Source organism: Sinohyriopsis cumingii, chromosome 4 (genome assembly GCF_028554795.1).
Source record: "Sinohyriopsis cumingii isolate HCF-2022 chromosome 4, ASM2855479v2, whole genome shotgun sequence".
NCBI lineage: Eukaryota > Metazoa > Mollusca > Bivalvia > Unionida > Unionidae > Sinohyriopsis > Sinohyriopsis cumingii.
The window spans coordinates 56337224-56355348 of NC_142964.1; the positions used below are offsets into that span (position 1 = coordinate 56337224).

The following is an 18125-nucleotide window of genomic DNA, read 5'->3' on the forward strand; positions in this document are numbered from 1 at the left end:
CTTTTTCATTTAACATATACAGATGTAATATATGGATAAAAGAAAACAAAAATTCAAAGGCTGCTCATATATACCTTCTGTACTTCCATCGCCCAAAATTACAGTAATTGCACTTGAATCAGTATCTATCTTCACTTTATTCTGAATCCAGTGGGACACACCAATACACAGCATGTTAATCATATTACATTCCCAAAACAAATGCAGTATTGTCTTCTGGAATTTTTTCAAATGATACCTTTATTGGTATAAATTTTATTTTATACAAATTATGAATTCATTGGTAAAACTCTGTAACACAAAACTGAAACCACTGTAACTTTCGTGTCATGCTAAAACTTTAGTATAAATGTTAGTCCGCACACGTCCATATTCAAAATGAAAGTTTCATTTAATTTCCTCATACTAGTTGGTTTAAATTCTGTTTTCAAAAGTGGTTAATAAAGGTCTTCACACTGAATAATATCTTGAAAAGTAAGTAAATTCAGGTTGAGACCATATTTAGCTTTAAAACAATCAAAATCAATTAACAGTTCCCTAATCTGTAAACATATCGCTAATATAGATTACGTTATATTCAAATCATTTCTCATAGAAAACTGTTACCTTGTTTATCATCATAAATGAGTTCATCCATAAATTTGTTTTCATAAGATCTTCTCCTGTCTCGGTTATATTTTTCTCTATTAACAGTTACCAAGCCAATAAAACATCATGCTAAAATGCAACTTTTGTCTTTTTGGAAAATGTCATTAACGGTTACCAAGCCAATAAAACATCATGCTAAAAGCAACTTTTGTCTTTTTGGAAAATGTCATTACATTTTCATCTCCTAATAGGAACAGGTATTTAACCTCACATATTTCATACTGAAACTGACAGATTTTCTATTTGATAGATGGACTTCACAGATCCATTTTATTATCAAAGCTGATATGAATTTATCAATGTCTATCATTGCCAAACCACCTTTAGAAAATGCATGCATAATCTCTCTTTTAACTTTGTCCAGTTTGGACTGCCATTTAAAGGTGAAAAGAAAAAATCATTTAATCCCATAAAAATGTTGTGGAGGATTTGGTAACAAGATAAAATGATGAAACTTTAAAATAATTAAGTTTTCTGACCTGTTATTTAACCAACCAGTGTAAAGGAACACTTTCCCATTTGTTATAAATAATTTTTTATCATTTCAATTTTATTTTTAAAACTCATCTTTAGCATTTTATACAAACCCACTGCTCCTGTTTTGGCAATGTTAAGTTTCAATCCTGAAATCTTTGCAAACAAGTTTAATATTTCAATAGAGGATTCCATAGATACAAGAGCCATCAAGAATTAATGTAGTATCATCTGCAAATTGTGACAGTAAATATTGTTTCCTTTAGCTTGATACCTTTTATATTATTATTCTTTAAAAGCACAGACAGTATGTCTGCACATAATATGAAGAGATATGGGGATAATGTATCACCTTGTCTACAACCCCTGAAAATTTTGAAAAACTCTTGAAAGAAAACCATTTTGTAAAATTGCTGATGAGATATTACAATAAAAGTTTAAGGCCCAGTGCCCTATATTCAGTCCAAAATGAAAGAAGAAAGATATACCATTATGAATATATTTCCATTAAAAAGAATCAAATGCTCTTTCAATAAATAATAACAGTATACCCAGAATTTGTTAACTCTTTTGTAATGTGCATAATGTCATATATGATCCTTGTATTTTCACCAACATATTTTCCTTTTACAAAACCAATTTGATGGTCAGATATTATTTTATTCAATAGCGCCCTCATTCTTTTGGCAATACATCCGATTCTAATTTAACTACAGAAATTGGATACCAGTTCCTCAAGTACTGTCTCGCTTTATCCTCCTTGAATATCCAAGCTATAATGCCTTGTTTCAAAACAGTTGAGAATGATCCAGTTTCATGTTTCATTAATTGTTCTAACTACAAATTCCAAATGTCAATCCAAAAGACTTCAAAAAGATTCAGCTTTGAAGCTATCTGATCCTGGGCTTTGATAATTTTCATACTTTTCAATAACTAAGTACTTTGATTTAGGTAGCTCTGTCTTCTAATCTTAAAGATTGCTCTTGGTTAAGCCCAGGAATTGTATAGTTTTTAAGAAGGACCTCTAAGTCTACATCTCTTCCCCTCATTATGTAGATTACTGTAATATTCGTTTACTTCCCCTAGAATATCAAACTGACATGAAATAATTTCATTCTTATCTTTAATTTGTAATTATTTTATTCACAGAGTTTCTATTTTCTTGATGGCAAAAGTATCTTGCTAGTTTCTCACCCTCTTCTACCCATTTTACCATGGATCTAATACTACTTTCTCAAAGCTTTTCTTTCTCATAATATCAAGCTTTTTTTTATTTTTTCAGAGTCCAAAATTTCTAAATTATAAGGTCACATGGAACCATTCAAGACTGTATTTATTGTACAAGTTCGTTTTAATTTACTCTTCTTTATATATGAAGCATACAAAATTGTTTTTCCTCAAATTTCCATCAATAATGCATATGAAAATAATGAGTCTGACATAGTAAATCTTAGATTTGAATTTGATACATTGGCAATATTTCCTTCATAATCAGCAAATTGCAACTTTATTCTCTTTGTGTAATTATTGATTTCATCAATATATTTTCATCAAGCAGTACACTGTTACTAATTTCCACAAACCTATACCCCTTATGAAATTATCTGAATTCAAATGTAAATTCTATTTTATACTTTCTTCAGTTATAAATTTGATTATTCATCTTATGCCCAAAGGTGCATTATTTCACTAATTGTTATAAATTGTTCTATTGAAATGCATGCACTGTATATCCCTAATTTGTGACTATTTTAAATAAATCAGGTATTTTTCTTACAACTGTGCAAATGCCCAGATCTGTTATTCTCAATAATCCCATGGGTTAGTCACCTTGCTTTATCTTCATGATATAGGTTTATTTAGTAAGTGTAAAAATTTGACCAGAAATAACAAATAAAGTGCTGACAAACTCAGCCAGTCAGACAGAAGAGCACCTTATCAATTTTGCTTATAACTGTACCCATTATCTGGATGATTTAGGTCTATTTACAAAGTTTACTCAGAACTGGATTAGAATTTGTCTCTAGGCTGGTAACAATTTCAGCCAATCAGATGCAAGATCACTTCATTATTGTGCATTGGTCACACTCATCCAACACCTTGATCATATTAGTTCATGCTCCAATCAGATCAGAAATATAGCTTTAAGAGTGGCAATAAGATCAGCTTAACAGATGAAAGCTCAGCTCAGAAGTATGCTTGGACCGTGTTTATTACTGAACTCATTCAAGATCCTTATGCACACACAAATTCCAAATATGATCGAAATCACACCAGCAAAAATGCTTCCAGAATGGTAATAAGCTCAGCCAATCAGATGCAAGATCCCTCATAAAAATATATAGATCTTGTGCATGTTCACACTCATCTGTATTTCAAGTTTTACCAACAACTGGATAAACCACATGGCTTCCAGAATGGAAACGTGCAAATGTTGAAGGATGGATAGATGACAGACACATATCCATAAGTTTTATTTAACTTTGCCACCAATAAATCAGATGGCACCTTCATACACAAACAAGAATTTCATTTTTTTCTGAAACTGTTACACGTTCATGACAGAGGGATGGCACCATAGATATTGTAACTGATTTGTCATGCAGTCTGCAACATTTATCCACATTGTGATAGTAAATGTAAAAGAGTGTATATTCATTAACAGTCTAGTTTTACTAAATTTTGTCTAATAACGAAAGAGATGAAAATGACAACTAAGATTGTGTCTTCTGTCATAAAAAGAACCAAAACCAAATTGTAAAATTCAGACATTTTCCTATGATAGCCTTTGATGTGAATATGAAGGAGTGATATCATCTGTCGACTTTCCTCATCTTTCTTGTGGTAAACTTTAAGTCCAGAGTAGTTCTTGTAAGCATGCATCATCTATTAATTTTGAAAATAGCCAATGTTGTGTTCATGACTCTTTTGGCACGGAAAAAATATTTTATGCAACATAATTTTCATGTCACACAAGCATTACCAATTAACGTGAACATTAACTATTTGAAACTTAAGACTTACACGCAGTTCATATGGATAACCAGGTTGGAATGAAGATGATGACCTGGAAAACTTCAAGACATAAGGATTGTTGGAAAAGAACACAGACTGGTCACGGACTGTTTGGGTATTCCCAGTTGTAGTTTCTTGGACTGTTGCATCTAGAACCAGTCTCTTGCCCTCAAGATCATATGCAGCCAGGACAGGCCTAAGGTCATTTTTGACATCAATTACAATCTCCACATGTCCATTGCTGTCAAGCTGTGTGAAACAAGACATGAAATGGAAATGACATAATTCAAATTGTCTTGCATGGTGATTAAGTGAGATAAACTCTGACACAGTATGAAAAGGTCTAATTATTTAGATCAAGCAAGCAAAAACACTGTAATTTCCATACAAATTTTAGGACCAAAAATAGATACTAACTTTTACTTAGAGCCTGATTATTTATAAAGTGCTTTAATTTAAAGACATCATAGGTATAGCCAATAGTGTACATGAAGTATAGGAGAATACTGATCTCAACATATCTCCCTTGTAAATAATGTGCCAGGGTGGGGTTGGGGTAAAACTTTTTTATTTAATACTTACCTGTCACTATTAATTGTATTAACTTACTCTCTTCTGATATGAAAATATGATATGACAAAGGTCAGTGAACTATGACTGTACAAGCCACAGTGGTGGGTATCAGGACGAGTTGAGCAGTGGAAGTTGTGTACTTCTGGAGTACCTATGGTCTTGCAGAAATATACCTTCTGCTCTAGACAGTGACCCACCCAAATATGGTGTGTCAGTGTCCATTCAGGTACATGTCTCAATTGGACCATTAGTTCAGATGGTACAGAAAATCTTACCTTAGAGTAATTTAGTTTGACTGGAAATCCTTACATTGTTTCCATGTCACAAGAAGGAGAAACCTGACAGGTCATAGATTAAGCCTATATAGGGAAACCAGGTCTGCTGTGGAGTTCAAGGTCCCCAGTAGGGAAAGGTAAAGTCATGTCAACAATGCAGTCTTGGCATAAAGTGACCTCAAAAGAGCTAGCATTATGTCTGTCCTTTCTGAGGTACATGAAGTCTCCACTTGTAGATGAGGAAGTCTGTTCTTATGAAAATTAAATCCTGAGAAAGAATGAGCTTTGATTTTTCAAAGTCCGGTACAAGTCCTAGCTGTGTCACTGTGGACCAACATCAGGGTATATGTTGCAAGCAGGACTTTAGAACTGCCCCCTCTGCCTCCTTCATCATGTGGAAGGAGTTTAAAGAGGTGGCTTGAAAAACGAATGCTCACTGAACTCTTTTGGTTGCATCACCTGTTGAAATTCAGGTTGCACAAATGTCAATGGACGGGATTGCTTCCTGTCAGTTTTGATGGTCCATGACCTAGACAGCAGAAGAAGGAGTGCGGAGCCAACCATAAAAGTGGCTTCGACCTTGAGCCCCCCTTCCCCCCGTCAAGGCCCCATTTTACAATCTGGGCCTTGTAAGAATACTGAATGAACACACACACCCCAGTGAATCACTAGGTGCAAAACAAAATTTTAGAATGAAATTTTAGTGATTCAGAGAGCTGTCCTGGCTGAATTTTAGTTTGTTAATCTGTAGAAAATCACACATCCCCTAAGTGAATCCCGGGTGCTATAAAATGAACACCCTTATTTGGCGGCGGGGGGGGGGGCCCTGGCAAGTGCACCTGGAACATGTTTTGCAATTACCAATTTCATTGATATTTCAATTTATTTTTTTGGCCAAGGCTGCCCCTCCCACTTATAATTATTAATTTCCTAATGCTGATAATAATGCTGTCAGTCATGTAGGATTGAACCTGAAGTGTATACTGAAATTTTATATATCCACTGACTATTAATCTGTAATTAAATCACTTACTATGGAAATTAATCAATCCGTAATCTTGGTCTTAAAAAAAATGTTGATTTCTTTTAAACTGAATGCCAATCAGTACCCTGTTGGCAATATTTTAGTGACTCATTACTGTGAGGTCTTAGTGTTGGGGGGTGGGAGAGGCAAAAATAATACATTACATTACTGTGTATACTGAAATCTTATTTTCTGATTAAGTCGCTTTGACGTGGCAGAGTTAGTTATAACATTTGCTACATGGTATAAAGCTCCAGGATTAATACTGAAATATTTTCCTGTGGCAGAAACAGATGAAAATCTTTTATTTCAGTTGTATCAAGATTAACTGACTTTAATGGTCATGGTATAAAATTATGTTTTTCAGTTTTCCCCGTTTGCTATTTTCGCTAGAAGTAAACACTTGCAAGTTTTCCAAATGAGTATCTGCTCTACTTGAGTTGATATAATCAATAACAATACCATCATTGATCATTCCTTCAAAGTACTCATTTAAAGATCTATGAGAAAGATATTTTTTCACCTTTTTTCCTTCCTGGAATTCCAATACTGATAGTGAGGTACCCCATATTATTTACATTGCCAAGAGGTTTTTTAAGACGACAATTTTTTATGGTCCTGGCTCAATTAGCCTCATAGCTTGTGAAAATTGGTTGTTTTGCAAATTCACTGAAACTTTTTAAAACTTGATTCATTATATTATTTTATTTTCTCTATGAAATTATTGTTTTTAATAAACCTCTCGATGTAATCTTATGTGTCCTTTATTTTAATATCATCATCAGCGTTTATTATTTCATATTCTCTTTTCAAGGCATGATATTTTCATTCACCATAAGGGACACATAGTTCAGTTTTCCCTTTTACCCTTACTCCACATATCAGACATGGTTTCAGGCCTGTATTGCTAAGTCCGACATTTATCATATGGACACAACAACAATTTCTGGGACAGGTTTTCCACAAGGAGTTACTTATCCTATCTCCAGCCACTTACAATTATTTTTTTGCCATTGGCATAATTAGAGTATATTATTTTTTCTAACTTAGAGGAAAGTTATATTATATTAAAGACAGTACATTGAATACTACATCAATGAGTAATTTGGCTGTTGCAAAAAGCAGAGAGAACAGTACATTAAACTAAGTGGTATAAAACCACCTTTTTCAAGGTCAAAAATTGCACAAAACAATTGACGTATATAGATGAAATCATTTTTAACTGCGAATGAAATTGAGAGGTTAGCCAAGACTGAACTACAATACATTTCTAGATCTGATTTTGATAGATTAACCGATAAGAAAAAATGTTTACCACTTGAGCTAATTACATGAATTCATCAAAATAACCAAAAATGAATATGTGTAAGATGGCACTGTTCATGTTTGGTCAACATGATAGATCACGATGGTATTTTTATCAATTACTTAATAAATGACAAGCATGCCGCAACGATTATTAATAATCTTGCAAATGACAGCTAGTACATATTCAGAATAAAATTTATTGTACATGATGGTGCCTAGGATGGCTCAACTTGGATTATTCGTTATAAACTTGAACCTGTTAAGGAATCACGGAGACATATTAATGTTGTCACAGTGGACAAAAATTCTAAAGCAGGTATCTTTACCAGAATAGACAAACCATATTATAATAACATGTATCCCATGTCTGTTGTTTACGTCTTCTACCAATTAAAGAAGCCAAATAATTATTGGTGCTCTTATAAGGGGATAAGGCTACTATCCAGTTTCTTATAAAACGGAACAGACAGTTGTAGCACTGAGACTAATTAAAACCGCAGAAGAAAACTGCTTATTTGTGTTAAGTTGCTGCATGCATAATTTCTCTGGGGTTAATTTGGACAGATGTCTACATAGTATGGCATCAGGGAAAAACATGACAAGTAATATCTACCTTCTGAGGCTGACCATGCAAATTACAGAGTTGTGTACAAAAAGTCACTCTGATTTTTCTCCACTCAGTGGGAGGATGTATTCACAATGAACGGATGGTGAGTTTTCAGCATGAAAATAGGTTAGCTTATGAACCAATAGTGGCAGGATAAATAATTGCTGCTTAAAACTGTGATTTCCAAAGTTACAAGCTTTGTCTTTTGTTATATATTTCATGGGGCATTTACTAAAAGGATTTTAAACTGTCTTGTGTACTGATAAATAGCAGCAGAAGAACTGTGCAGAAGCCTATGTGTTGTGCAGTTAATTTCTTCAACCTTTAGCTGTGTAAAATTACCAAAATTAAAACAACAACTAAATACTTCAGCATTTCAAGAGCGATCATCTTTAACACAAAATGTGATAAATAGTTTGTGGCAATAATAAAATGTCCAATTTAGGTTTAATTTTCGATAAGAAAGTCAATTAATAAAAGTCTTTGGCAATTATACGATGACAATTTCAGTTTAATTTTCAATGAGAAAGACAATGAATAATAATCTTTGGCAATGTAGGTTTAATTTTCAGCATAAATTTAGTAGGCACTGAGATAGTACCATGAATTGAATCATATCTAAATCAAATAACCTGTTGCTCTAATTCTTGTCTGTTACTTGGAAGCTAAACAGTTTTGGTACAGCTGTACTATCAATATGGCCATATAGTATGATATTCTAAATAAAATTCTCAAACTATCAATTTAAACCTTAATTTTGGATCTACCTGTCTATTAACAAGAAATAATTTCTCATATTTTCTATTAATTTCTTTTATATGAAACTGTTCTGATTTGGCCATATGCACAATGGCAGAAGAAAATCAGGAACCAGCTTATGTACACATAGACCATTTGCAAATGTCTGATAAACCTGAGTTCAATAACAGATGCTAGATATCATGCCAAGTCAGTTATTTAAACCAAATATTTGCAGTACATTTTGAAGTTAATTATGGGTACAGTGGTATTGAATTTGAAGAGACATCTGCAAGATACATGCCACAGAGCAGTATTGTTTTCAATTGTGGTTTAGTCAGTTCAGTTCTATTTATTTACCTCTTTAGGTTTAAAATATGGCATCAATTCATTCTCTTTTCCATCTTCATCTTTAAGTTTCAGCCTGAGAGAACAAGTACCTCTAACTGGCTTACCATACACGTACCTGCAATAAGTGAGATGTTTGAGTCATTAAAATTAGACTGCATTTATCATTCTGCAGCCAGTAAGATGTTTTTTCTACATATATTTGCTATGTCTTACTGGTTGCAAAAAGTTATCTACTTTGACATGAATATGAGTTTTTCATTTACTGTAGAATATGTAAAACACTCTGAATATTAACAAGAAATTCATGTTCAGTTTACATGCACATAAGTTAGAATGTTAGCAAGTAAAATCAAACAGTATTGCATTACTGCTGCATTAAAATGCTCAAAAGCTTAATTCTTCAGTTGCCTGCATACTTACTGAGTGTATCAACCTGAATTTTCTACTTTTTAAAATGTAACAATAACTGTTTAACATTTAATAATAACTAATGTTAAAGAAACTGAACAAATTTTTTTTCACAGAAAGCAACCACAGGGATTCAACACTGATGGCAAGATATATTCACATGGATTCAACTGATGGCAAGATATACTAATGTGGATTTAATATTGATGGCAAGATATACTCACATGGATTCAACATTGATGACAAGTTATACTCACAGGGATTTAACAGTGATGGCAAGTAATACTCAAACTGATCCGACACTGATGGCAAGAGATACTCGTATGGATTCAACATTGATGGCAAGATATACTCACATGGATTCAACACTGATATAATAATGTGGATTCAACATTGATGGCAAGATATACTCACATCAATTTAACAGTGACGGCATGGTATACTCACATGAATCCAACATTGATTGCAAGATATACTAATGCTGATTTAACATTTATGGCAAGATATACTCACATGGATTCAACACTGATATAATAATGTGGATTCAACATTGATGGCAAGATATGCTCACATGGATTCAACAGTGATATAATAATGTGGATTCAACATTGACGGCAAGATATACTCACATCAATTTAACATTGATGGCAAGGTATACTCACATGGATTCAAAATGATGGCAAGGTATACTCACATGAACCAACATTGATGGCAAGGTATACTCACATGGATCCAACATTGATGGCAAGGTATACCCACATGGATTCAACATTGATGGCAAGGTATACCCACATCGATTCAAAATGATGGCAAGTTATACTCACAGGGATTTAACAGTGAGGGCAAGAATTAATCATCTTTCCAACATTGATGGCAAGATATACTCACATGGATTTAACATTGATGCGTAAAGACTCATCACTTCCAGATATGTACCGGCGACTGACATTGGTTATCATGACCTCAAAGGTTGGAATTACTGAAAGTTACAAAACAAATTGTCATAGATCAATTTTAATCTGTCTATTAAAGGAAAAAGCTTTCCCAATTGATTAATTTCACTTATTTCATAAATAAACACATATAAAATCTACAACATATGCTCTGAAAAGAAATTTTCCAACAAAATTAAATTTCTCATACCAGTAATTATTGAACTTACACCAAATTTAATATTATGTTAATTTCATATGATCGAACCTTTGAATCATTTTGTGAAATCATTCATTCTGTTTCTAATAAGTCCTTATATCAGTATAAACCAAAGTCTGCTTCTGTTTTATCTCAGACACCATCTTCCTCATGTACTGTATAAACCAAAGTCCACCATTATTTTATCAGACACCAATCTCCCTCATGTACTGTATGAATCAAAGTCCACCATTGTTTTATCACAGACACCAATCTCCCTCATGCACTGTACGAATCAAAGTCCACCATTGTTTTATCACAGATCCCAATCTTCCTCATGTACTGTATAAACCCAAGTCCACCATTATTTTATCAGACACCAATCTATCTTCCTCATGTACTGCATAAACCGAAGTCCACCATTATTTTATCAGACACCAATCTCCCTCATGCACTGTATGAATCGAAGTCCACCACTGTTTTATCACAGACCCTAATCTTCCTCATGTGCTGTATAACCCAAACTCCATCATTATTTTATCAGACACCGATCTCCCTCATGTACTCTATGAATCAAAGTCCACCATTATTTTATCACAGACACCAATCTCCCTCACGCACTGCTTCCTCTCATGCTGACTAAATGATGAAATATGTTACTTTAAATAAACCCCTCCTACTTCAACCTCAAGGTCACTGTAAACAATAATATGACATCAAAGTTTGCTGTATTCTGATTGGTTCCATCACCACCCACTGCCTAAAACATTATAGGACAATAATGTACACATATGATGGGTGCTATCAGATTCCACTGACTTACATAATATCTTACTGCCAATGTAGCTAGTCTCAACATGAGGTTCAGCTTGTGTGAGTGAACATCATACATTACCAATCACTGACAACATATTTTCCACCTGTCTGTCTTCTTTCTGTCCTCCAACATATTCAGCCATTTGTCTGTGCTTTTAATTAAAGTTCAAAGAAAACATTTAACGGATGTGGAGGAAATTCCTGTCCCCCTCCCCACTGCAACATTTAATATTTTCTTTGTTCATGATATTAATTACTGGTATTATATCAGTTATCGCCTAATGAACTAAAAAGCCCCTATTTTGCTTGCGATTGATGTTTTCATTTGCTGTTGTTGTTATTTTAATTATTCAAAATTTAATTAGGAATTGTCTCATCACATTAACACCAAGGAATATCAGAAAAAGTCATATGATAAAACAATTATTTACTTTTGAATTAGGGTGCTACAGAGACTTGTCAATCCCAGCAAATTGACATTCAATGCAGTCTAATTTGGATCATTTTTATCTTGATATTTATTTCTTGTTCTATCATGCCACCATAAATCTCTCATTAAAATATGCATGAACTTTTACATAACATTTTCCATTGATTATAAAAAGTATTCTCGAATCCACTAAAAAATGTTCTTGACGGCACATTCACTAACCTCACCTACTCAATGAGGATGGCACATGAAGGGACTAATGTTCTACTGACCAAAAAGGAATTCCAAGCATCCACTAGTCCATTTCTGGTCATTTATTCTTTTTAACTGCAATGTGCTGAAATCTTCTCAAATATTCTTGAAAAATTCAAACCAACCAAATTTGGAAATAGGAACAGCTTCCTAATGCCTGAGTTGATATTTTTACAAGATGACATTAAGTGAAGTAAATAAATCCAGTATACCTCCAAAACCCGAGACAATATCTTTGACCTTAAAATATGTCAGAATGCAGACTATCAAACTGTTATTGGAATGCGAATATATGCTGTACAAAGTCAGGTCAAATTTAATTTGCAAGTGTATCACTAAGTTCATAAGTTGACTGAACTACAAAAATGAAAGGAAAGACCTTTTGATTTGACCCCATGCTTGATTAGGTCTGATGTTCAGAAACCTTCATAAAGTGCAGAAGAATTGGTGGTCAAACGTATACCATTCTCATCCATAACCAATCACATATTCCAAAAAGTGAAACTACCATGTCAGTACCTCCATTCTTGTAAAAAGAGGTGATAAACAATTGCATTCAGAATCAGCTATATATAATAATAATAATAATAATAATATAATAATAATAATAATAATAATATTAAAGAGGAAGAAACCCACATCAGTTTTGAATCAATCTGAAAGGAAATAGTAATACTATTGGACATGTGGATTAAATGTTTCCAATCATTGCCAGTACATGCCAAAATTGGCTTTCTGCAAATTTTCTAACACTGAATTGTCAGAGAAAAGACTCAAAGACCTATAGAAGTGTCAATATAGCTTGAGCTACTTAATAATGGACAAGATAAATTTAAGTGATACTGGTAATTTATGAACATATGCTTCCTGTATAAAAACTACAAGTTATTAAAATACAAAATACAACCAATGAAAATGCAATATCACAGTAAATGATGTCCATGTGTTAATGTGCTTATCATTTGCAATATTTACCCTTTTTCCCAAAATAAATGCTGGATTGTTTCACAACTATTTGAAATACTTCTACCTCAATGTTAGTTTTTAGGAAAACTCAATTTTTATTGGCCTGTAATTCTTGCATTCATCAAACAGTATTCTCCACCTTTGCATTGTTTTGTATTATACAACAGAAAGGGTGGGCACATGCAAAATAACTTGTACCTTACATACAGCTAAAGTCAAGAAGGTACACACAGACAATACCTTAGTCAATACCTTAGCCAAAATAACTCAAGTGCAGGCAGGCAAATAACATCAATTCATCAATAATTCACACAATATTGGGTCTGTATCAAGTCTGCAGTTGAGCATTTGAACACCACTGAATGTATGTCACTTGCTTGTGTACAGTGTGATACTCTGACAGCACCATTTCAACTTTGGATGTGGTCTATAGCTTTTCATTTTTTGATGTATTGTGAGCATTGAAATGTTATATTTTTCACACCCTATTTATCTAATTAAATGTGAAAAACAAGAATTAATGGGAGACATTGGTCAGTTACTTCCCCCTAATAATGAAGGCAGTGCTTTAGTCAAGTAGGTCCCTTGCAATTTCATTTTACTTTGTGTATGTTCAACTGATACTCGTGACTTTCTGAAACGTGCTTATCATGTCTCAATAAAAAAGCATATGTTTCCATTAAAAAGGATGGTCAAATTGATTAGTCAGTGTGAATGTAGTGTTTAAATTATTTAAATGACTATTTATATATCAATATAATAGTTTGCCCAGCATTTTTGTTTTCTAGACTATGATCATTAAATAAAATTTCTTGTATCATGTATTTTGCATCTTGGAATTTCAATGCTCTTTTGTGTGCGAAGTTTTGTAAATAACAGAGCTGTCGATTTATCTTCCTGTCTGCAATATGCTGTACATATACATACATCACACATGCCAGAAATCGCTTTAAATTATAGATAGTGACATGAGTGATTTGTAATTGCATTCTTCTTGTTTTGCACCACACACCATCACAAATGATATTGAAATTTACACCAAGTATGATTTTTTATTATTATTATTATTGTTCTGGTGCTACTAATATCCTTTCAGTAGTGAAAGAATAGTAATAATAATAATAATAATAAATAATACCATATTTGCAGGCCTATAAGTCGATGCAAAGTATAAGACAAATCAGCAAAGTTTCCATCCGTCAACCATATATAAGTTGATGCTGAGTAAAAGACAAGGCCAGATCAATACCTCGGATTTTGTTTTTCACTTCGTTCTACATAGCATTGCAAATTTAATCCTATCTGTAACTCAGTAATCTTTCCAGTCAGGATCATTAAATGTAACTAAAAGTAACTAATTTGTTACACAATGAAGTATTTGAAATGTATTATGTCTTTTAAGCTACATATAATGACACTGACCCAAAACTTTATAGAGTTACTGATAGGATAAATCTCATGATGCTGTGTGGGATTAAATTATAATAACTTCCGGTGTCATAAATATTAAACGTATCAATGTATGCCTTTTTAGATTACCAGCAATTTTGAAATTCCATCATTAATACTAATATGCTTTTACAGTTTTGTTTTCTTCTGATGGAGGGAGAGATATAGAGAGAAGGATGCATATGTATTCCATCACTTTTCTTCTTGCACATCGTGATCAAACTTAAATATGGTCAGATATATGAGAGAGAGTTTAGCTCTTTATGTTTTTTATTTTTTACCATACTGCCCAATGTTGCTGAAGCTTTTGTCAAAGAGAGAAAACATTAATAGATGAAATGGTACATGCAAACTATGAAAATACATACCATTCTCCTTCAGGGTTTAAACATTCACAATAGTTATATCCATATAGCCTCCATTAGGTTAAATCGAAAGAATGACCATTTTGCATGCTATCTAATTTTCTTTGCAAGTATAACAACCTCTCCATTCCCAACAAATACGATTTTGTTCAAGGTGCATGTACTCTTCCTTTACTTAAGAAGCAACTGTTTTTTATCTTTGCTTATGCTAGACATACTTTAAATTGCTGACAGTTCCGTTGGCAAGTTAAAAAATATCACTGGCTGAGAAATGTACACTAGTAACCACCTGGTATTTCCTTTCATTATATGGTACAGTATTCATAATACCCTTGGGTATCCTCATTTTCTATTGGGAGCCTTGCTAATCTGATCTTTGCTGAGGTGTTAGCTTGGAATGACTTAATACAGCCATAGCATATTTAATTAGCATGTAAATACCACTACAAAGCCATGTAATTCTTTTAATAATGGAAGTGGCAACAAAATTTATTGGGAATTGCTTATCTAGTGGTATTAATTGTTAAGGGAATATGGTACTGCACTTGTTCACAAGTAAAATCAGTCATCAGGCAAGTGAACAATACAGATTTACAATCATGAAGACATCACTGTCTGTCTATCTCCTTCCCTCTCTCAATGGGGCATACGTTTTATTTGATTAGGTGCAAGAAGAAAATTGTGATGGAATATGTCTTTGTCATGGTTATTCATATTCTAACTTGTAAATTCTAATGCACATACATGTAATTAAATTTAAACAGTGTATAATACTAGTGCATGCTGCTTTAGCGCAATTACATCTGATGTACATTAAGTTTTAATACTGATGATCATGTAATTGTTTAAAATACTCAATGTTGGATCCTATATTTTTTCATACATGATCTCTTCTTCAAAACAAAATATTTTTCACACATTACTTTTCGTACTCTTGGAGAATTATTTTCTATACGAAAATTATGATAAAGCAATTTGGATGATATAATCCATGTGTATGTTGATTTAGATTTAAGATTTTCTGGTAAAAAATGTTTACATTTTTTTAGGCCGGCAAATACATTAATAATAATAATAATAATTATTATTATTATTATTATTATTATTATTATCACAATAAAATATTTTTGTCATAACTGCACATGTTAATGTTTCCTTTTTGTGATTGTTGTTGTTGTTATTCTCACTACTTCATGTTCATGATAACTGTTGTCAGAATGCAAATACCATGAAAGTAATTTTTATCATTAAAAGAGAAATAAATAAACCTACCATGATTGACAGGTTACAGTTTTGCTGTCATCTTCAGTAAAATGTTGCTTGCAAATGCAGCTCAATTTGCTTGGTGATGACCACCATTTAAATCCTGCTCCACCACGCTTCATGTTGTGTATCCGCACATTCTGACATTCTTTATTTATAGGAAAGATATGTTCACCCTTTTGCAAACAGTTTGGCATGACACATGTCATTTCAGGCATGAATTAACACCTTTTCTTATTCAAGTGTCAAATGCTTACTGCATAACAATAGACCCACGATGTGAGCTAAATCAAAGCATTCCGGACAAGGGACCTACTTGCCTGCAGTGACATCTAAAAATATTGACTGGGAAGACAACCAACCAATTTCCTTCATTGGCTGCTTAATTTTTCATGAGAGAGAGAGAGTGCGTTACTTCGAAGCTAAATAATGCACTCTAAAAGCTTGCACTTTTAAATATTTAAGAAATAAAAGCAAAGTATTGCTAAATATTGAAAAAATGTATTGAAATAAAGAAGTTGATTTACGGGGCTGATTTGTTAAAATACACAAGACATAAATGTAAGAGAGCAATCTATGTCCAAAATTGTTCAGGTGTTTACAGTACAAATCATTTGTTTGATTAAATTGTGCAATTTCATCTAAAATACTTGATTAACTCATTAACCAATGCCACCACTATAACTCGTCATACTTGACCATCCTGAGTGCCACAATAACATGGTGCAGTTTACCTAGCTTGTTCCCCGAGTGCCGAGTCTGAGTAGCAAGTAGTAAGCCTGTATCCCGCAGGACGAGTTAAATCGACACAAACCATTGGTTGATTTCAAGCCATTTCGAATTATGCAGGCATTTCAACCAATACAATTTTTGCTTATATAGAAAGAGTGAACACTGCTGAACAAAGGTAAAAAAATTACTTTGGAAGTGACAAAAATAGTGGAAATATTTAGATTAGAAAATGATGAAAATTACGAGAATCAGCCGCTGGGAGTAGACTTTTACTTAACAGACTCTGACAGAGTATTCACATGAGGTTAAGTCTGCAAGAGAGATGACAAGTGGAATTTCTGTGTACATAAAATGGTATGAATTTCATGTGTTGATAGTGTTAATTACACCTCTCCCTCGATAACTCATGCACAACGAGGTCCACAAACATAGACTGCACTATAAGCGACGTGCGAGTTACCTCCAAAAATTTAAAAATATATCACTTTGACATTGAGAAAATGGGGGGAGGCATTAGGGAACTGGGCTGTTGTCTGAATCCTCATTTTACGATCACATCGATAATAATTTTTAATAATGCGCTTTTCCAATGAAGTTTGTTTGTTATTCTGTTTAAATAACATATATTTTCAAAACGTCCAAAATATTAAAGATCTTTCCAACTGGTTTCAACAGCCATCATGTGTACGCGAAAAAATCTGTGTACTACGTCACTGATTTTTGTTTTCTTGAGCCTGGTTCCCATAGTGGTGTTTAATATTATCCTGCCAAATTGGGAGTTCAAACAGCGGGGAAAAAGACTAACTGTTGATACACCACCAAAAGAAATTCCTTTCTTAAAAAAAACAAAAAACAAGCGACATTTATTTCTTGAGACAATCAATGTACATCGAAACTCAATTTTTGTATTGTTCAATTAATACAATATTGATGTCATGATTTCATTGTTAGTAATAATGAAACTTATTATCCTATGCTTAAGGATATCTCTAAGTACCAGTTCAAGAATTCTCTGAAACTGGCTTGCCCACAATGGTCCATATCTGTGAAATCAAACCCTTTTTTTTACAAAGCATTCATTTCACTTGGCTGTCTTGTTATCTTTGATTACGGTTATGAAAGAGTCGGTTAATTTAAGATAGTTTATGTTACATACACAATAACATTTATAAGTGTTCGATTGATCAAATGAAATGAGTTCAACTGACATATGACCGGGGCTGCTAAATTTTAAGTTTGTAGGATTTTTGTTCCTTTTAACTTTGCGTTTCTTCCACCTCCTTTATTTGATTCAAAAGAC

The 18125-nt window shown here is 33.1% G+C and overlaps 1 protein-coding gene across 1 annotated transcript in view; it reads right to left on the bottom strand.

Annotated features, from left to right (window-relative positions):
- LOC149801207 (complement C3-like) overlaps positions 1-18125 on the bottom strand; it is a 333137-nt gene that overhangs the window by 220142 nt on the left and 94870 nt on the right. Inside the window, exons 7-9 of the mRNA XM_089955246.1 lie at positions 10310-10400; positions 9023-9128; positions 4147-4386 (exon numbers count right to left, since the gene is read on the bottom strand). Coding sequence (XP_089811372.1) covers positions 4147-4386; positions 9023-9128; positions 10310-10400 — 437 coding nt within the window. The remainder of the gene's footprint in view (positions 1-4146; positions 4387-9022; positions 9129-10309; positions 10401-18125) is intronic.